Source organism: Artibeus jamaicensis, unplaced genomic scaffold, assembly GCF_021234435.1.
Source record: "Artibeus jamaicensis isolate MK-2021 breed Jamaican fruit bat unplaced genomic scaffold, CSHL_Jam_final contig_797, whole genome shotgun sequence".
Lineage (NCBI taxonomy): Eukaryota > Metazoa > Chordata > Mammalia > Chiroptera > Phyllostomidae > Artibeus > Artibeus jamaicensis.
The window spans coordinates 716,017-737,284 of record NW_026521977.1 but is presented as its reverse complement, the minus strand read 5'-3'; the positions used below and the strand labels follow the sequence as shown (position 1 = coordinate 737,284).

Genomic DNA, 21,268 nt, shown 5'->3' with positions numbered 1-21,268 from the left:
GTAAGAATCGCAGCCCCATGAGGGAAGGGAAGGGCCATATTGGTATGGTTTGCCAATTCCTCCCTAGGACCGTGGAGTGAGCGGATGCTGCCTCCTCTGTGATGAAGCAGGGCTGCCTGCACCCCGGGTCAACGTGGGCAGACCCCCTTTTCTGTCCCGAGTGGCTGGAGTACATCGGGTCTGCCTGTGTGGGGAGGCTGGGTGAGGAGCACTTGCAGCTCTGGGCCCCTGATCAGCAGGGACACGAAGACCAGGACCTTTAAAAGCAAAGGCCAGTCTCTTCTTGGTTTGATCCTTCATGAGAGGAGAGAGACTAAACCTCAGTTAGAGCAGGCTAAGCATTGAGAAAACTTCTTAGCTTGGGATTTCTCCATGCTGGAACTGCTAAGGGATGTTCAGAATGATTCTTTTTTTTTTTTAAGTATTTTTATTGATTATGCTATTACAGTTGTCTCATTTTTTTCTTCCCTTTATTCCCCTCCACCCCGTACCCTGCCTCCTACCAGCATTCCCCCCTTTAGTTCATGTCTATGGGTTGTACATATAAGTTCTTTGGCTTCTTCATTTTCTAATTCCTTCTGAAAGCATGCTGGAATTAGACTAGAGGTCATCACCAATTTTTTCTGTCCCACCTACGGGAGTCCTGCCATGCCTCCTTCCTGTGAGTAACAGTGACTCTATGGCCTGGTGAATTTGTACCCTGGGGTCTGTGGAGACATATCCCAAGGAGATTATATGTCAAAATGTCTGGAGAGGTGAGACATACATAATCTGAAAAGGCTTCCTGAGAGATTCCGAGCCTCATTAGGTGTCTGTCATCTCCCACTAGAATTAAAGCTTCCCGAGGACATGGAATTTTGTCTCTTCTATTTATTCTTGTATCTAACTCCAATGGAGAATACCTAAAACTTGGAGTCCTTTGTACAGTCAGATACTCACTGGCTTATAGGGCTGGACTGAAGACCTTTTGCATCCGTGGTAGAGTGGAAGGAGTGAGCGACCCGAGGCCTCTCTCAGTTGTGAGGAGGCCTCCAACCCCCCAGGCCCAAGCCCAGCACGTTGCCCTGCCGCTCCCTGCCCTGGGTAGTGCTGAGGCTTATTCTGTTCACACCTCTTTGCTGAGCAGAGTCTCTTTGGTCATTGGCTTGGCTGGGCACCGAATTTCTCTCATCTGTGCCCATGTACACGTGGGATGGCTCTTGTTTGACTTGCCCTTTTAAAAACAACTTAAGCATGTTGAGGTTTCCTGTTGACCAGGGGCAGCCAGAGGCTATGACCCAACAGGGAATTGTCGGCCAATCCCTGACTCACCCCAGCTCCAGTTTTCTGTGTGTGAGTGAGCAGTGACAGCAGCCTGGCTCAGGGGCAGCTGGCTGCCTTCCTGTGGACGGCATGGCAATCTGGAGCCTGCAGGCCGACCGAGCAGCTCTGAGGGCCACAGCACTGGGGTCAGGTAGGCCTCTGGAGCATGCAGGACTGGCAAAACCCTGCTGTCTCTGAACTAAAAATGTTTGGAAGAATTCTGAAAGTTGACAGTAATTACCTGAGGAGACAAGTAGGAAATTACACGGAAAAGAAAATATGCTCATGGTTCTCTTCAGGAAGCTCACCTTTACCTTTTCCTTTCTTTACTTGTTTATCATTCATTCACTGAGTACCTTCCAGAAACTGAGCATGCATTCCTCCCCTTGTTAGAAATCATGGCCTCATCGGAAAGACCAAGAGTATCCTGTGATATGAATAGATGCTGCCTTCAAGATAGGGCTGTGCTCTCTGCTGTGGGAGTGTCTGCTGGACTGTGGCTGGGGCCTGGGTGGTTCACAGTGATGGCAGGGGCAACTAGTGCAGTGGAAGTTCAAGTCTTGGCTTCACTGCTTACCAGCTCAGTGATCTTGAATGAGATAGTTAACCTTTCTATGCCTTCATGTTTTTTAAGTATATTTTATTGATTATGCTATAACAGTCATCCCATCTTTTTTCTCCCCTTTATTTCCCTCTACACTGCACCCTCCTCCCACCAGCACTCCCTCCACGACCTTAGTTCTTGTCCACCATTTGGTTGTACATACAAGTTCTTTGGCTTCTCCATTTCCTATACTATTCTTAACCTCCCTCTGTCTATTCTGTACCTACCATTTATGCTTCTTATTCCCTATACCTTTACCCCCATCCTCCCCCCTCCTACTACCTGCTGATAACCCACTATGTGATCTCCATTTCTGTGATTTTGTTCCTGTTCTAGTTATTTGCTTAGTTTGTTTCTTGTTTTTGTTTTTTAGGTTCAGTTGTTGGTAGTTTGTGAGTTTGTTGTCATTTTACTGTTCATATTTTTGATCATCTTCTTTTTCTTAGGTAAGTCCCTTTAACATTTCATATAAGGGCTTGGTGATGATGAACTCCTTGGACTTGACCTTATCTGGGAAGCACTTTGTCTGCCCTTCCATTCTAAATGATAGCTTTGCTGGATAGAGTAACCTTGGATGTAGGTCTTTGCCTTTCATGACTTGGAATACTTCTTTCCAGCCCCTTCTTGCCTTTAAACTTTCTTTTGAGAAGTCAGCTGATAGTCTTACGGAACTCCTTTGTAGGTAACTCCCTATCTCTTGCTGCTTTTAAGATTTTTCCTTATCTTTAATCTCAAGTAATTTAATTATGAAGTGACTTGGTGTGTTCTTCTTTGGGTCCAATTTCTTTGGGACTCTCTGAGCTTCTTGGACTTCCTGGAAGTCTGTTTTCTTCACCAGATTGGGGAAACTCTCCTTCATTATTTTTTTAAATAAGTTTTCGATTTCTTGCTTTTCCTCTTCTCCTTCTGTCACCCCTATGCTTTGTATGTTGAAACATTTAAAGTTGTCCCAGAGGTTCCTAAGCCTGTCCTCATTTTTTTTTTTTTTGAAATCTTGTTTCTTCATTCTGTTCTGGTTGAGTGTTTATTTCTTCATTTTGTTCCAAACCATTGATTTGAGTCCCACTTTCCTTCCCTTCACTGTTGGTTCCCTGTATATTTCTCTTCATTTCACTTTTGTATAGCCTTCACTTCTTTCTCTATTTTGCAACCATTCTCATTCATTTCTGTGAGCATACTGATTACCAGTGTTTTCAACTCTGCATCTGATAGGTTGGCTATCTCCTCATCAGTTTCTGGAGTTTTGATCTGTTCTTTAATTTTGGCCATATTTCTTTGTTTCAGCACACCTGCTATGTTCTAAGGGGTACTCCTGTTATGTTGTAAGCAGCCACCCACATTGTTGTGTTGTGGCACTGTATGTGGGGGGAGGGTCAGAGAGGGAACAGTGCCACTTGCTTGGCTCTCGGCTTCCCCCGCTACCCACAAGCAAATTGGGCCCTTCTCAAGCTGATTCCCAGGTGGGTGTGCATTCTAGGAACCCTGTGGGTCTCTCCAACAAGCTCTCCTATGAGGCTGGGAGTTTCTCCCACTGCAACCCACCACAGGTTTTTATAGCCAGAGGTTTTGAGGCTTTCATTTCCCATATTGGACTCCTGAGTTGTGTGGTCTGTCTCCCTCCCCAGTTGTTCATCCTGTTTATCCACATGTGAATGTGGGACCACTTGGTCTGCCAGCTGCCACCTTGCCCAGCCCGGTCTGTTGCCTTGCCACGCATCCTGTCCACCCCAGTTGCTTGTTTCTGCCCCTCCTATCAGTCCGGATGAATATTTCTTCTTTAATAACTCCATGGTTGTCAGACTTCCATACAGTTTGATTTTTTGGCAGTTCTGGTTATTTTTGGTTTTTAAATTGGCGGCTGTCCTTTTGGCTGTTTGAGGAAGCAAAGTGTATCTACCTATGCCTCCATCTTGGCTGAGGGACTGCCTTCGTGTTTGTAATATGAGGGTAATAATAAATGATAATAATCCTATAGGGGTTTTATGAAGATTAAATGAGTTAATCTGTGTAAAAGCATTTATTAGACCTATTCTCGTATTTGCTGAGATCTGTATGTGCATTTGGAGCTGGGAACTGGCTGGTGCTTGTTCGATGGGATGCCACTGCTGGCGGGTGGAAGTGTCCTCGCTCCCCATTCACCTCCTCCCTAGGAGTGGAAAGGACTCTCGAGGGGCCCCCCTGATATTTTGAGACCTTCAGGGATCTGAATTCTGTCAAGACCCAGTCTGAGGAGCAGTATCTCTGTCCAGTAGCAGAAGTATCAGGGAATACAGGGGCTTGTTTAAGAGACAGGTCAAAGGGCTTCAGTGTGTATTGGGTGGACTACTTCAGGAACTGTTTGCTGGAGTTGCTTTGTGCCAGCTCATGAGAACTAATCAGTAGTGTCATTCCCCAAATCCCCATTCAGTGACCTAGAATCGTAGCTTGAGATCAGCCAAAGTAGGAATACCGTGAAACTTGGTAAATGCTACAAATCTATGCTTTTGCCCAGAGAGCCAATTATTAAACACTTAGCAGTGCTCCACTGGTCTTACTGTTTTCTGGGTGGCAGATGTGAACTTCTGAGGTTGCACGGCTTCTGTTACACACAGTCCTCAGGGTCTGTGGGGTTGAATTGGGCAGAGAGGCCTAATGTGGATGAGGGGCCATTTTTTTCCTCAAGGACAGCTTTGAAGGTGGGTTACTTGAATAGAGCGCTTTCGAGAGTCTCCCAAGGAGTTACTGAGCTCTCTGGGATTAAAATGTGGTGCATCTGGTTGTCAGGCCACCGATTGCCGGTTTCTCATCTTTTTCTTTCTTTTTTTTGCTTCTAGGTCTCAGTCGGTCTCTCCACCTCCAGTTCTCTCCCCACCAAGGAGTCCTATCTACCCGCTTAGTGATAGTGAAACGTCAGCCTGCAGGTACCCTAGCCGCTCCAGCTCCCGGCTGCTCCTCAAGGACTGGCACCCCTGTGAGCCTTCACCTTCAAATCCTCAAGCTTCCTCCCCAGACACTTCACCACCCATTTGTCCCCTTAAGGCCACCAGCTTCAGTTATTTGGACGGAAGCCCTTCAGTGTGCAAGAGAGAGGACCAGAAGGAGAATGTCCAAAGGGCAGCCCAGGATGTAGAGGGAGTAGCTGCCGGCCTCCCCCTTGCCCACAGCACTCCATCCCTGGGGCCAGCCTCCAGCCCACGGAGCACCTTTCAGAACCGCACTGGCACCCGTGCCCACAGTCTGGGCATCCGAGAGAAGATTTCAGCATGGGAGGGTCGTCGAGAGACTCTGCCCAGGATGAGTGTGTGTGGAGAGAAGCGGGAGGGCTCTGGGGGCGAGTGGGCGGCCAGTGAGGGCTGTCCCAGCGTGGGCTGTCCCAGCGTCTTGCCTTCCCCCTGCAGCTCAGAAAAGACCTTTGATTTCAAGGGCCTCCGGAGAATGAGCAGGACCTTCTCTGAGTGTTCCTACCCTGAGACCGAGGAGGAAGGAGAGACACTCCCTATCCGGGACTCTCTCTACCGGCTGGAGAAATGGCCAGGCAGGAGTGAGCCCAGCTCCTTCCTCAGGGGGAACAGTGGCAGGAAGGAGAGCTCGGCAGTGCTGAGTCGCATCCAGAAAATTGAACAGGCCCTGAAGGAGCAGCCGGGCCGGGGACTACCCCAGCTGCCCAGCAGCTGCTACAGTGTAGACCGAGGAAGAAGGAAGACTGGGACAGTGGGCATCTTGGAGGAACTGACAGGGAGCACGGGTGTGAGCGCTGGCAGCCGGGCAGGAGTGGCTGGAGTAAGGGGGGAGGCAGGCCCACCCCTGGAGAGGGAAGGCAGTGGCTCCACTAAGCCAGGGACCCCTGGAAATAGCCCAAGTTCCCAGCTGCTGCCATCGAAGAGCTCCCCTGATTCCGCTGTGAATCCTGTCCCCAAACCCAAGCGCACCTTTGAATATGAGGCTGACAAGAACCCTAAGAGTAAGCCAAGCAATGGTCTACCTCCTTCGCCAACACCTGCTGCTCCACCTCCCCTGCCCTCCACCCCAGCCCCGCCAGTCACCCGGAGACCCAAGAAGGACATGCGTGCACACCGCAAGTCCCAGAGCAGGTAACGCGTGGTCCTCCAGTGTCTGATAGCTGGGCACGGCAGCTTTCTTTTCTACAGAGGATGCAGAGCAGGTTGTAGTCATGGGTCACAGTCAGTAGTGCTTTATGGCTGAAGTTCTAAAGCACCAAATAATTTGTAGGTGGTAACATGAGTTAGGTGAAAAAGAAATTGTTCTTTTGCTTTCGCAGGAAAAGGATACTTAAACATGAAGGAGAGGGGTGAAGTGCTTCTTCCAATGCTATGTACTAAAGGTGTTGGCTGGGTTTGGCCTTTGGAGCAGAGTTGGCCTCTGAGCCCTGTTGGAACTTCCTCAGTCTTCTCTGGGAGGGGTAGGACCATGTTACTTCAGGATAGAATAGACAGTCCCTAGAAGAACCGTAGGATTTGTTTGGTTTGGAGGCCCATGCTCAATCCACTGAGCTACACCAGCCAGGGTTAAGAACCATAGGATTTTAGCCTCACGACTACCTGAAGTGCCAGCATTAGAAATTTATTTTTCTGAGTGCAGCATTATCTGGATACTGCATGTTATCATTAACACAGTAGTACTGACACATTTCACATGACTTCCTCTTTCCTGAGGGCTACCTGGCCGCATAGAAAATCTGGGCCTGGATGAAGAGGGGATCCTTGGATCCTGAAGGGAGACTTGATGGGAAAAGGAGTGAAAGAACATTTCAGCCACCAGTTAGCCATGTTGAAGAATGACCTGTTCTGAGACTCATATTGGTTTCCTGGTCAGTCTCAGGATTCCTGATCCTGACTACCCAGCCATTTCCACAGTATGGTGACTTGGGAGTTCAAGTTGGTCAGAGTTGACAGGCATCTTGCTCTCAGCATTGGGGTGGGCTGCGAGCCAACTTCCTTTGGAAGGCCCGTGCTCCTGCCCCTCAGCCTTTCTCCTCCAACCCAGAGTCAGATGGGCGTTCAGGTTTGCTTCACTTCTGGGGTTCATCAACCTAACTCCATACTCCAGACTTCATCCAGCGTATCGTATCTCATTTATTGTGTTGGCCAAAAAGTTTGTGTGGTTTTTTCATAAAATAAAAGACACATATTTCATTTTCACCAATAACTTTATTGATTTGGATATTTTGAGTATGTTGACCATCTCTCACATGGTATAACATTGATGGTTCTCAGTTCATGTCTAAATTTGGTCGCTGTCAGTTTCCACTGGTGAGCCCAACCATGGAGCATTGTTTGACAAGAAATCTCCTGCATGAAACTTCCCAAACCACTTTTAACACATTTGATCAGTCATAGCACCTTCTCCATACACTGCACAAATGTGTTTTTGCATTTCAGTTGCATTACCTTTCTTGAAATAAGAAAGCATAATATGCTGAAAATGTTGCATATTTTCTTCCATCTTCATTATTTAAATGGCTCCACAAAAATTCACCAATTTTGTTAAGTTTCTTTTTTTTTAATATTTATTTATTTATCTTTAGAAGGGAAGGGAAGGAGAAAGGGAGAGAAACATCAGTAATGTATGGTTGCCTCTCATGTGTCCCCTGCTGGGAACTGGCCTGCAGGGAACTGGCTTGCAACCCAGGCATGTGCCCTGACTGGGAATTGAACTGCGATTCTCTGGTTCGCAGGTCTGTGCTCAATCCACTGAGCTATACCAGTCAGGCTAAGTTTCTTTTTTAATGAATGCTGATATGACAGCTGTCACAATACAACCTCACAAAATTGTTTTAAATAAAGTTAAGCACAACTAAGCACTACTAGAGCCATCTTATGAAAAAAACAAACAAACATTTTGGCCAACCCAACAGAAGCGTTCCTGTCATGTGCAGAGAGGACATCCCAAAGGTGCAGACCCGTGAACCACAAAGCCCCTGGGTAAGGATAAACCCCTGCTTTGGCCCACCCCACATGCTCACCGGCTTTTCAAGTCTTTAGCAGCCCACCAAGAGTGTTTGCTTTGTCTTCATCCATTCTTATAAACACATACCTAAATAGAACCTGCTGTGCACAAAGCCTCGTCCTAGTCAAGAGGATACCAGGGCAAGTAAGACAAGGTTCTTCCATTCAAGGAGTTCACAGTCTGGTGCAGGAGATAGATGCGCAGATCCATCATAGATGCTGGGCCACATGCCATGGTCCATGTTGGGAGATAGGACCCTGCAGAGATCTAGCAGGAGAGGCATCAAAATTGGACTGGGGAGACAGGGAAACCTCCTCATGGAGTTGCTGAGCTAAATTTAGAACATCAGAAAGCAGTTGCCGTATTTTTTGGACTATAAGATGCACCCCCCCCCATTTGGGAGGAATAATGGTTGTTAATGCTGCTGTTGAGTTCTGTTTACATTGGTGAAATATTATGTTATTTGTATTATTAAATATTTGACCACACTTTTTGCTTCAAAATTGTTTTCCTATTTTTCTCTAAAACCTAGGTGTGTCTTATGGTCTAGAAAATACGGTAGCTAGGTGAAATGAGGGGCGGGGAGATAGGAGATGAGCCTGAAGGTTTTACACACACTCTCCCACACATTACATTTATATATAATATATACACATACATACCATACATGGTGGACTCACTTCATGTAAGAAATAACTTGGCAAATTTAAATCTGTGCTCTTGGGAAAAAAGAGAAATGGCTCAAAAAGTATAGGCTGTTTTGTTCGCCTTTCCACACAGTGAACATACTCCCCTGAGGAGCATGAGATGGTGAGTTTGTATCTGTTGTGCCAGGTATGATTCTTATATTTAACATACTTTTAAATTAAAAAAACCCCACAAACCAAATGTTTCTTCTGGTATTCACCCAAAGAAAAAGAAATCTGTTGCCCTGGCTGGGTAGCTCTGCTGGTTAGAGCGTCATCCCAATACACCAATGTTGTGGGTTCCCTCCCTGGTCAGGGCACACACAAGACTCCATCAGTCAGTGCATAAATAAATAGAACAACTAATCGATGTTTTTTTTTCTTTCCCTGTCCCCACTCTTTCAAAAAACAAATCACTAAATTAAAAAAAGAAATCTGTTAAGAAATCTGGGGGGAGAAACTGACTCTATTAATCTTAATGAAAGACAGTTTGCTGGTCCCTGATATGGTGTCCTCCTAAGGGATTTTCAAGGATAATTTGGCTGAACATGATTTGCATCTTATTTGCTGACTGGAGGACTACTTGCAGAAGATGTTGACTCCACTGTATATGTTAATGAAAGTGTGGTTTCAGACCAGTGGTGGTCTGAGGGCCAACATTCAGGAACCACTATACTCGGCCATTGGATATATAACTGGTTGGGAAGTCTGGGTCAGAGACAGAGATCTGGCAGCACTGTGGTAGAAATGGTTATTATGGTACTGGCCATCAATATCTCGTCCCCAGAAAATGCCAAGCGAGCGAGAGTTCTACAAAGAGGACTCTGAGAGATCCTGGCATTGGAGAGGCAAGTGAAAAGGGGGGTCCCTCACAAGAGCATGGAAAGTAATTGCCAGAGAAGCTGCTGAAAACTAGGAGGGACAGTGTCATAGAGGCGAGGGGAGGTGCTGGCCACATCAAGTGTTCAGTTGTGACAAGTGCTGCGGAGTAGCCAAGCAAGCTGAGGACAAGGTGTGGCCTTTAGGATACTTTTAGTCCTTGACTCGTACCCCAGGATTCTTAGCAGGAGTTGTTCATTAAACAAGAGAGAAAGGACTTCATTGGCCAAAAGGCCTAATGGTGCCAAAAAGAAGAGGGAGCTATCAGTGGGTGAGAGGAGGAATTTGGTCAGTGCCTTGCCTTCTCTCCCTCCCAGGAGCCTGCTGGGGACCTGCCTTGGAAAGGGAGAGGATGCAGCTGGGGTCAAGTCTTAGGTAAGGGCAGTACCTGCCCCATGAAGGAGAGGACTAGAGAGTACTGTGGCTCAGAGTGCCTGGGGAGCTGACAAGCTGTGATTTTGGAATTCTACAGTAGATGGGAGGGTGATTGGGGGTTAGAAAGGAGCAGGTGACCAACTGAAGGGAAGCTGGGTCTTGGAAGTAGCTTCATGCTGAGGATTGTTCTGCTAGTTCCACCTCGGAGGTGGCATGGTCAGTGTTGAGGGCTCAGCCCTTCCTGTTCCAGCAAACTGCCACACCAACTGATTCCCTGAATCCCGAACGACCCTGGGAATCACCTGTCCAGTTCAGAGCCCTCAGTGCCTGCTCAGGGCAGGGGCCCTCGCTGGGATGCAGACATGATGTGAGACTCTGAAGGCAGATGCTGCTCAAGGAGGATTTTCTTCAGGCTTGGGGCCCAAGTCAAAAGCTCAGACCCTGCAGTCAAACACCCTGGGAGAGTCCTGTCTCTGTGTCTCCCTGAGCTCTGGTTTCCTTAGTGGGAAAATGGCACAGTGCCCAGTAGGGGCATTGTGAAGACTAACTCCGTAATTCCAGTGAAGCACCTGACTCAGCCTCTGACGCAGAGTACCCTTCTCACCTGTGGTCGTTTGTTATTGGTGTGATTTTAAGTCACCCAGGCCTTTCAGACCTTCTGGTTCTTCATTTGGGCAGTAAGTTTGGATCTGTCTTGGTGCTTCTTTGCTCAGGAGCTGGTCTCTCAAGGAGGACTTCTGGACTTTGCTCTTGACTGTGGCTGTTCCCCAAGGCAGCAGGAATCTAGTTCAGCTGGAGTGACTCGTGTTCTTGTTATCCACAGAAAATCCTTTGAGTTTGAGGATGCATCCAGTCTCCAGTCCCTGTACCCCTCTTCTCCCACTGAGAATGGTACTGCGAGCCAACCCAAGTTTGGATCCAAAAGCACTTTAGAAGAGAACGCCTATGAAGACATTGTGGGTAAGCAGTGGCCGGAGTGGTGGGCAGGGTGACCTCTGGGGGCTGCTGCAGAACAGGAATAGGAGGGGGGCACTCCCAAGGTCCTCCGCATTCACCATGGACAGCCAGGGCCTGGAACTTCTCGAGGGAATGGTCTTTAGAGGAAGTAGCTTAGCAAAGGCTGAGTAGCTAAGAGATTAAATCCTGGTTTTGAAAGAACCGAAACCCGAAGGACTTCTGGGACCACAAAAGGGGAAAACCACATTATCCCTTTCTTTTATTTCCGGAAACCTTTGGCGTCCAACAGGTGCCGATCCTGAGCTATGTGTCCTTAGGCAAATCCCTTAACTTTTCTGAGGCCTCTGTTTTCTCGAATGACGATGATGTCATAACAACAAATAAAAGCGATAATATGTCATAGGATTATTGTTAGGATTAAAGGAGATTAAATATATATGAAAGTACCCAGCACAGCGCCGGTTTCTTAGTGTGAAAGCGTCTGAGATTTTACTCTACATGCAGGCTGACAAGGCCAGCCGGCCCCAGAGTTGCAGATGCGGGTAGGAGACGCAAGACGCCTGGACCACAGACAAAGGGCTTATTCCTCCCGGCACAGCAGGCAGCCTGAGCTGCGTGTTGGCATGGACTCCCCTCACTCTGGAGTCCCAAGGGCGGTGTAGGGAGGTCCAGCTAGAGGCTGCACTCAGGGCTTAGGAAGAAACCTCAGTGTTGTCAAGGGTCCATGAGCAAACCTGCCCATGAGGAGACATACATGGTCCTTGTGACTCCGGTCAGGAATCAGATCTGCCTCTGTCTGGAGGGACCTACTGTTCCTGCCTCCCAAAGCTGTTTGCTCTGTAAACATCTCTGAGAAGATAGTCGGAACCGTTAATTCCTCTTGCTCAGAAGGTCAGAAATGTGAGACAACATGGCATGTTGTCCTCCAATGACTAGGAGGACTGGGTGTTGGCAACCTTGCATTTGAGGGTCAATAAAACCGCACTAATCTAGGCTGGGTGGGTTTATTTCTGGCTTTCATTTTAATTCTGGCCTCATTCTCTTTAGTGGGGGCTTTAATTCTGCCCAAGTAGAGGGCGTGTCCCCTTGTAGGTGGCAGAAGAGGAGCAGTGTGCTGGCTCAGCAGCCCACTCTCATCCCTCTCTCATCTCTGCCTGTCTCGGGCCCGGAGGCTAGAGAACGTAGTCTTAGTTAACACTTTAGAGAGATGTGACCCTAGTGGAGACCCCTCTAGATTCTCATAAGACTGGAATCTTAGGAAAAGAGAAGCATTTACTCCCTCATTTAATCTGAGCCGTCAGGTTCATTGTTTCCCTCTTAGAACTTGCTGGACCAGCGTTCCTGGGGCACCAGCAGCAGCGCTCGGGTCCACACAGTCTCTGCTTTCCCAGGAACGAAGTGATTATTAACACGTAGCCATTCAAAATTAGGTCATACCAGGGAGTGAAATCCCTCAAGCAGCAAAAGGGCTTGTGGTGGGGCCTCTTCCCTTACCACTGGGGAAAAAGCTTTGTATACCTGGGTCACCCAGAGTGGAGGTTAAGAGCTGTGGGGATCAGAGGCACAGCCCCATCTCCCTCCCCACCCCCCCACCCTTGCCCCCACCCCCGCCCCCGCCCCCAGCTGCAGGGTGAATTCCAGTTTTCTTTGGTAGGGAAGGAGTTGTAGTGTCATTGCTGCCCATAGCCCTTGTGGCTGCTGCCCTGGGCAGAGAAGGCACTGCCAACACCGTGGGCTTCACCGTTCTCTCTTTTCAGAGATCTTTGCAGCCCATCTGGGCTGCCCAGGGATTTCAGGTGGGAGGATGTTCTTGTCTCAGCTGAACTGAAGTGAGAGAAAGGGACATTTTAACCATATGAGCTGTCCTGAGTTCCACGATTCTAGGACTCTGTTTGGGCTTGTTTGGGGGCAGTGTCTGCTGTGTGTGTGTCTGAAAACTTTGGAGTCACTTTCCTGAGCAACAGAACTATTCTATGGGCCTTCTAGATCAGGTTAGAGAGAACAGGAAGGGGGAGGCAGGTAGAGGGGACTTCTGAAGCTACTTGAGAATGTGGCATGAGACAAGCAAATGTTGGAGCTCCTTGGACGCTTCTCAGATGGGTGATTTAGAATCAGGCATAAGGGCTGGTGTGGGGTGACACTGGAGTTGGGGCGTGTTTCTTAGCTGCTCACTGGCTTCTGATCTTTGGCACCTGTGTAGAGAATGGGTGGGGGGGAGGAAAGGGGGAGGTGGTATAAGAGGGAGGGCGGGGGAGTGATCCAGGCACCTGGGCTTTGCTTCTGCCTTGTGGGGTAAGGGGTGGGTTTCAGTGTCTGTAGGTACTTCAGTGCCCTGGGCACATTGTCCTCCTTTGTATCTCCCACAGCAGCCCAGTCTGACCTTCTAGACCTGACCAGGGAAGCTAGAGGGAAAACAGCTCTTTCTCTTAGAGTCTGGTTGATTTATCCCTGTCTCCAGAGATGGAGACAGGCCCCAAGAATTTGGACCCTCCTCCAGAGGTTTGCGGCGGGGCCTTGTTTCTGAATTCAGAATGTCAAAGTTTCGCTTTTGCCTCCATCTGGTGCCTCTGACTTCCCAAGAGCCCGTCTCTGCTCTCAGCCCAGCCTATGCTCCGTGAGGTTTTGGTCAATTCTGGTTCCGTCTGTGCTGCCTCACTTGCAGAGGGACACACTCTTGGGGTGTGTGATAATGGGGCAGGGAGGGGAGAGCACCCACGCTACATCTCCATCTTGGGGACCAGCCGACTGGACTGGAGGTCCTGGCTGTTAGAGATTGAGGCTGTTGGCCCAGAGACTGTCCTGTCTTCTCTGTGAGCAGTGGACTCAAACAAGGGGCCTTGGGAGTTTGCTGTCCTCCCGCCCACACCAGGCAGGGCGCCTGGGGAACTGGGATGGGATTCTCCAAAACAGGCTGGAGTTTCTCCTGCTAACTTGCAATAGAGTTCAAAATAAAGTGACTGCCTTGCTGCTTCTTGGGGCTGTTAATTCTTACCTGTCCAACTTGACATCTGCCCTGGAAGATGCTGCTATTTGACAAAGCCTTATAATTGTTTGCATTCTGAGCCTGACACTTAAAAATGCACCCAAGGAAGCAACTTGTTAGGGAGCTATGTGGAGTGGCCTCGGCGCCTGACCAGGGAGCCTGGGCTGCATTCCTGCAGAGATTCCCACTCCTGTCAGCTAGCTGGGGATAAGGGAGAGTTTCCAGGAACTTGAGTGGGATGGGAGCTGGGGACAGGCCAGTCAGCCTGGCTGCAGAGCTTTTTGAGCCTCTGCTTTTTCTCTCTGCCCTCTTCTCATTTGTCCCCAGGCTGGGAACAGTGAGGAAAGGAACAGAGGGCACCTAACAGAATGGAGGCTGCAGCCCAGTGGCACAGCCCCAGGAACAGTGCCCTGGCAGTTGGGAAGTGGTGTCCAGGCTTGGGTAACAACTGGCCCGTTACAGCTCCCCATCTGATGTGTTGTGCATTGTAAGGGGAGCTGGGCCCTTACCCTGACCCTCTAGTGTGTGTGTGAGAGGGGGTAGAGGGGTGAAGAAGCTGGGGCCAGGAAGAAACAGCTGGTTGGGACAGAGAGGGATGGGGAGGGAAACACAGACCCACCGCCCTAGTTATGGGTGTGGTCCAGGAAGCTTAAGATTCTGTTTGGAGAAATTCTCAGTGCCTGTGCACATATATGCACATGCACCCATGCATGCACACCCCTTCCCTAACTGGTTCTTCCAGTTGGGTGTGTGTTGGGAGGGAGGGTGTTGGCACCCAAGTAGCAATAGGAAGGAGTGGGGGCAGGGCCTGGTGGGGCTGGGTTCTTCCTTCCAGAGCATCACTGTGATAAGTTTGGGCTCCGACAAGTCCCTTTAAAAGAGCACAAAGCAAAAATTCTTGGCGATGCCCTTGTCCCTTATCTCATCAGCAAAGCTGGGAGGGTTGAGACCTCTGGCTTCCCTAGCTGGGCTTCATGAGAGGAGATGGGGTTGCTCAGGCCCAGGCTTCTCCTTGGGGAAGTTGTGTGGGAAGGAATGCAGGTGAAAGTCCTATAGTCTGCCTGGCTTTCTGTCTCCTATCCCTGTCCCTCCTGCCTCTCCACCATGTTTCTCCACTCAGCTGTAGCCTTTCCAGTTGTGGTGTGGCTCTGCTGCTCAGGAAGTTCTGAGCCTTATTCTCCAGACCTCCTCCTCACCCAGCTCTGAGCTGTTGCTTTGGTATTAACTTGCTCTCAGCAGGTTCAGTTTAGTGGCTCTAAGACTCAGGGCCTTCGTGGTCTCTGCATATCCTCATCCCGTGGCACCTTTATTACCCAGAGAGATGATGGGGAGTATTTCTGTGAGGCAGCTCCAAAAGGAGAGTTGGGGGCAGTCTAGGAAGTGGAGAGCAGCAGGTGAACCAGGGCGGTGATGGGCCCAAAGGAAGCCTTGGGAGGCAGGGTTTGGGCCGGGGCCAGTGGTCATTTCCTGGAGAGACGATCAGTGGCCTGGTTGTATCAGACAGGATGTTCAACATTGCTGGAGATGGGGCTGATATTCGGGCTAGGGCGCAAGAAGAACTGGCATGTGAGGCTTTCCCAAAATTTAGTTTCAAGAGGCAAGACTAGTGTGGGGAGCCTGGTGTTCCTCACTGTTTTCTCCCAGGTTGTCACTGATGTGCCGCAGCATCGTACCTCTCTTACTTCCCTGGGCCTCGGTCACCTACGTCTGTTTTTTTAGGTTTGGATTTTATATCAATGTTCAAAGCTTTGATTCTGGGAAAAGAAAGAAGGGAGAGAAGGAAGGGTGGGAGGAGAAGGGAAGGATGGAGGAAGGAGGGCGTAACTTGGGACATGTATCCTGGCACTCTGCAACTATTAGGGAATCAGAAACGTCTATCTACGGCAGTGGTTTGGGTTTTTTTTTGAAAAATTACTCTTCAATTATAGTTGGCATGCAATATGATATTAGTTTCAGGTGTACGACATAGTGGTTAGATATTTATATACCTTATGAAATGCTCACCCCAATAAATCTAGTCCTCATCTGACACCATACACAATTACAATGTTATTGAATAAATTCCCTATTAAAGCAGTGGTTCTTATTGGGGGGGAGGGAATTTCCCCTGCCTCCCTCCTTTCCTTCCTTCTTTCCTTTCCTTTTCCTTTTCCTTTTCCTTTTCCTTTTCCTTTTCCTTTTCCTTTTCCTTTTCCTTTTCCTTTTCCTTCTATTAACCATCAACCCATCTGCTCAGAAGACATTTTTGGTTCTTACAAATGAAGGGATGCTACTTTCCTCTAGTGCAGCGGTTGCTAACCTCTTTGGCACCAGGGACTGGTTTCGTGGAAGACAATTTTTCCACAGGCTGGGGTTTAGGCTTGGTGGACAGGAGGCAGAGCTCGGGTGGTAATTCCAGTGCCACTTTGCTCTCTCACCTCCTGCTGAGCAGCCTGGTTCCTAGCAGGCCCAGGGGTTGGGAGTCTAGTGGATTGAGGCCAGGGTTGCTGCTAAACATCCTACAGATGTACGGAATGGTCCACCACAGCAAGAATTGTGCAGCCCAAAACATCAGTAGTTTGGAGAAACTCTGATCTGAAGGAGTTGAGACAAAGCCATGCTGTAGGTGGGGATGACAGTGAGGACTCTGGAGGATCATCTGGCCCCAGGCAATTGGGAGTTGATGAGCTGGGAATAAGCGCTCTTCCTTCCCCACCGGAACAGTGATGCTGTGGCCCTGTTGCACAGGGCCAGGAAGGCTGTCCTGGCATCATCCAACCCTTTGTCCCCACTCCTCACTGCTGCAGCGAGTGTGCTGGAGAGGGACTGAGAAGCAGAGGCAACCCCAACGCCTCCTGGGTGCCCGCAGTGGAGTGGGCTGGAGACGGCCTGCAGGGGATGCCAGGTTGAACGTGTGGCTCCCAGAGGCGGCCTTGCTCGGCCAGCTGTGCTGAGTCAGAGCTCTGGAATGGAGACAAGTCGTTTTCATACCATGACTGTGTTACAGGAAAACGGCTGCTCAGTTGCCCGGGACTCTGCTGGTGTTGGGAGTCACTTAATCCAGCCCAAATCCTTCCTTGTGCCATCTCTGACTTGCATTTATGGGGTTTGTCTTTCTCCCATGGCAGTCTGATTAGCTCTGGCTGAAGTCTGCCATTCACGCCTCCCCTCATCTCTTCCCCCCAAACTTCTGTAAAGTCATTTCCTAAATTCATTGTGGTTTTTCTGGGTAATAATAAGTGGTTACCACAGTTAGCGGGGATCTTGGCTTTGGATCCCCGCCACGTTCCCAGTGGCCTTTGCATCTAGTCCTGTAGCTCTTTCCTCTGCCTTCTACCCAACAAGTGGCCTCTGAACTGCCCTGGGGTGTGAGGCACACCAAGGCATCCGTGGGGCTCCCTGGTCACCCAGGCTCAATCCTGTTGCTTCACAAGGATCTGGAATGAGCCCTGCTCTTACCACATGTGCTGCCTCCAGCAACACCTTATTCTGGTCGCTGGTACCTAGGTCCTGAGTACCCCAGGGTGGTGTCGATATGGAAGGAAGGGTGTGGGGAGACAAGGGAAAGGGGGGCAGAGGACTGTTCACTCACAGTCCCCGTGGAGCTTTTCCCCACCATGATTCTGGCAGGACTGAAGCTGGACTGACCTGGATTGTAATGTTACGGTATTTTACGCAAGTTCAGGCATGTGTTCGGGGGGAAGGGGCAGGAGGGTATTGTTTATGGGAAGGGGTCGCTCTTCAAGGACTGTGCATGACTCTCTGAGAGTCCCTGGCCCTGCTATTGCAGTGCCTGCTGCTAGGGATTTGAGAACTATCCCCCACTCTCACCCCTTTCAAGCCTTTCACACCTGCCTCTGTGTTAGGAGGAGAGTTAATTTCAAAAGGGGACCATTCTCTTCTCCACTGAGCTCAGCCATAGGGGAAATAGAGTGGCACAGTGGAAGAGCAGTTCTCTGAACAAATAAATCCTGAGCACTCACTACTTGCCAGTCTCTGTGCTCGTGCTAGGGTTCCCTCAGTGGGCCAGATGGAAGAACTGCTCTAAAGGCGTCCTTGAGCAGAGCAACACCCGGGAAAGCCCTGCACCCTAGAGTAGGTCCTCAGGGAACCGTCAGTAACGGGACAACCTCGTGACCTCTGACAGCCTGTGCTACCTTGAACTGTGTATCTTTGGGGCATTTGCAGCAGAGGGATTGGAGCCAAGGAAAGATGCCTGGTTTTGGCTTTGTCCTCTGGCTGGGCACTGGCAGGGGTGGTTGAGCCAGTGTTGTGTAGTTTCTGAATTTGTAAAGCAGAGGCCAGACCAGACTGAGCTGACTGGGGGATGGGGGTTCAGCTCCTGGACTCAGAGCCAGGATCTGTCTGTAGCCTCCCACTGCTGGAGGGCAGCTGCGTGACTCATGAGCAGAAGGGCCAGGCAGAAGCCATTCTCTTTGGTTCACAGGAATTCTGCTTGTTTATTTGTGTGTGTGTGTGTGTGTGTGTGTGTGTGTGTGTGTGTGTGTGTGAGAGAGAGAGAGAGAGAGAGAGAGCGAGCTAGAGAGAGTGCATGTGTTTCCTCCTTCCCTTCTCCCCCTGCTCTAACCTCCCCTCCTCTGCAGGAGATCTGCCTAAGGAGAATCCATATGAGGATGTGGACTTAAAGAGCAGAAGAGCAGGACGCAAATCCCAACAACTGTCAGAGAACTCCTTGGACTCTTTGCACAGGATGTGGAATCCTCAGGATAGGAAGTACAACAACCCCCCCACTCAGGTGAGGTAGCCGAACTTGGGCCTGTGGGTCAGCATAAGGGCTGCAGTTGGGGCTCTGTCCTCCCAAGGCGTGGGCTGGTCCCCGTTCAGGCTTCTACCTGTACTAGCATCTGGCAAAGGAGGTGACCTCAGGAAAGAGCTCTGTATTCAGGCACTTGTGGCATGTTGAAGCTCTTGGGGACAACTGAGACATGCTCTTAGGGGCATCTTGTCCAACTGCCTTACTTTTGCTATGAGAGCACTGAGCTGCCAGACTGAGGCAAGAGTCCCTGTTTTCTGCTGTCTTATCATCATTGCTGCCCCCTTCTGTGGGAAACAGGAAGACAGGGCCCTGGTTGCAGTCTTGGTATTCTGCAGAGTCTACAGGAACAATCTCAGTATAGGCACTTGGAGGCCAGGCTTTGGCCCAGGGACCAGGTTTGAAAGCTAGCCAGGTGTCCATGAGACCTAGAGCTGCTCATGTTGGAGGAAAGAAGCATGAATTTCCAAGGGGTGGACTGCTAGAAGGCAGGATGAGAAGAAAGGTGAAGAGTCAAAGGAGGCCCTAGACTTCTGCTTTTCCTGGCCTTGTCCAGGGTGGTAGACCAGGAGGCAGGAGAATTGAGATGCTTTTTTGGACCTACCCAGGTAACTCTAATTTTCTATGCAAATGGAGGGACCTGGATATTTGTAACATTGGTTAGAGAATATCAAAATTATTTCTTCTGGCTTTGGAACGATAGGATTGTTTTTATAAAAGATTTAGCTTTCTAATGTGCTCTTTCCAAACAGGCTTCCTTTGAATATGTATTGCTAGACTGATTAGGTGGGAAGAGGAAATTGAGAGACAGAGAGGAAGGAGGACTTGGTAAAGAGTGGTGAGGGGCAGTGCCAGATCCAGACAATGGGTATGAGGTCCACTGAGCTTGCGGGGGGCAGGGGGTGCTGCCTTCCTAGCAGTGAGAAGGACCTGCTGAGAGTAAGGTGCCCTGTACTGGAGGGTGGCTATCTAGACAGAGGGAGCAGAAAGCAGACAGGGCTGAGGAAGAGGGCAGCCCAGGGACAGGCAGGTGAGGAAGCCATTTAGCTATGGGGCCTGCCTTGCTGGGCATTGGTGGTCAGAGCCCAGAGCACTTGTGTTCCCCCTTGGAATAGGTGAACAGGGCCCAGCTGGCATGTAGAGTATGGCCTCTGCTCGAGGAGCCTTTTAGTACTGGATTGGGCTGGGGCGGGAAGACTGACTGCAGTAAGAGCAAAGTCTGAGCCTTGTCCCAAAGCTCAGGAGGAGCCCCCAGAATCCGCTGTTGGCCTTCTCTTTCCACTCCAGTGACAGCCCAGTTTTCTTAGCCTCTGCTTTCTTTATTCTGGCAGAAGTAGTTAAGCTTCCTTTGTGGAAGCAAGAATCTAATCTCGCCCTGAGCTGCTGATTAGCAGCTGAGGTCTTGAAAGCGGAAACCCTGGTGGATGGAAATTCCAGGGTGGGATTTGGGGAGCCAGCGATGCTAGCTCGTGGCTGCTAAATGTAGGCCCCAGCAGACCAGTGCTGCCCAAGGCTTCTGTGGTGAGTCCCTCTTCTATGTTCTGTCCCCACTGCCAGCTCTCCCTGAAACCCGGCAGCCAGTCCCTGCGCAGTGGGAACTGGTCAGAAAGGAAGAGTCACCGGCTGCCACGATTACCCAAGAGGCACAGCCATGACGACATGCTGCTGCTGGCTCAGCTGAGCCTGCCATCTTCACCCTCCAGCCTCAACGAGGACAGCCTCAGCACCACGAGTGAGCTGCTGTCCAGCCGCCGGGCCCGCCGCATCCCCAAGGTAGCCTCCCCAGACAGGGCTGGGTGGGCAGGCAGGCAGGCAGGCGGCCTTCTCTCCCTTCTGTCCTTCCCCTAATCTGGGGATGCTTCCTCAGTTCTCCTCGAGGATATTCTGGGCCCAGCAGCCTTTCTATCTCAGCTGGTTAATTCACTCTTCTTGCCAATAAAGATGCACTAAGGGATTAATGGCGGACGGATGTTAGGGGACAGATGGGCCAGCCTCTTCCCGCAGGGAGCACTGTGTGCCTCTGGATGGGTGGAAGCCAGTCCTTAGGAGGCTCCCCATTAGCGCACGTGGGGGTGTGCATTTTGAAGTTTCCGCACAGGCAAACATTTCCAGGCTCAAATATGGGTCTTCCTTTCTAAGACTTTCAGAATCAGAGTTTTCAGAAATGATTTGCACACATAGGGCCCTCAGCCCAGAGCAGCAGGATTTAGCTCAATGGTATTTTTAGCCTGCAAACAATGCTTGAGTATATTGGGAATTTAGCTCCTTCCTGTCAGGGCTTCAGGTTATAGCCCAGAGGGGAAAGGCTGGAATCCTTGTTCCTGTTATTGCATCTGAGGAGCTCTTTGTCTCCATTGGTTCAGTGACTCTGGGGACCCAGGAGTGCCCATCCTGTCCAGTTTGACCACAGTTCCTTCCTCTGGGGAGCTAAGTTTAATGTCCTTGTCTTGGGGCAGGAGTCCCCTTAGGGGACTAGGTAGATGGAGAGCTACCAGACCATCTGCATTGAGGGTCAGTGAAGCAGGGAGACCAGTATTGGGCCTGGGGCAGGGGGTGCAGAAAGCTTACACCAGTGAGGGAATGGGTGGGCTATTCAGCCCTCTCAGAAGTAGGGGCAGCTGGTGTTAGGGTTCTCTCACCCTCCCTGCTTTCTCACCCAGCTTGTCCAAAGAATTAACTCCATCTACAATGCCAAGAGAGGAAAGAAGAGGTTAAAAAAGCTGTCTATGTCCAGCGTTGAGACAGCATCATTGAGAGGTAGGCCTTGATACCCAAACTGATTC

At 49.9% G+C, this 21,268-nt stretch overlaps 1 protein-coding gene across 8 annotated transcripts in view; it reads left to right on the top strand.

Moving 5' to 3' along the window:
* DENND2B (DENN domain containing 2B) overlaps nt 1-21,268 on the top strand; it is a 163,706-nt gene that overhangs the window by 122,791 nt on the left and 19,647 nt on the right. For all 8 annotated transcript variants that reach the window (XM_053673161.1, XM_037133821.2, XM_053673160.1 and 5 more), the window contains 5 exons: nt 4,720-5,976; nt 10,616-10,752; nt 18,316-18,467; nt 20,043-20,258; nt 21,146-21,242. In XM_053673161.1, the coding sequence (XP_053529136.1) occupies nt 4,720-5,976; nt 10,616-10,752; nt 18,316-18,467; nt 20,043-20,258; nt 21,146-21,242 (1,859 nt within the window). The remainder of the gene's footprint in view (nt 1-4,719; nt 5,977-10,615; nt 10,753-18,315; nt 18,468-20,042; nt 20,259-21,145; nt 21,243-21,268) is intronic.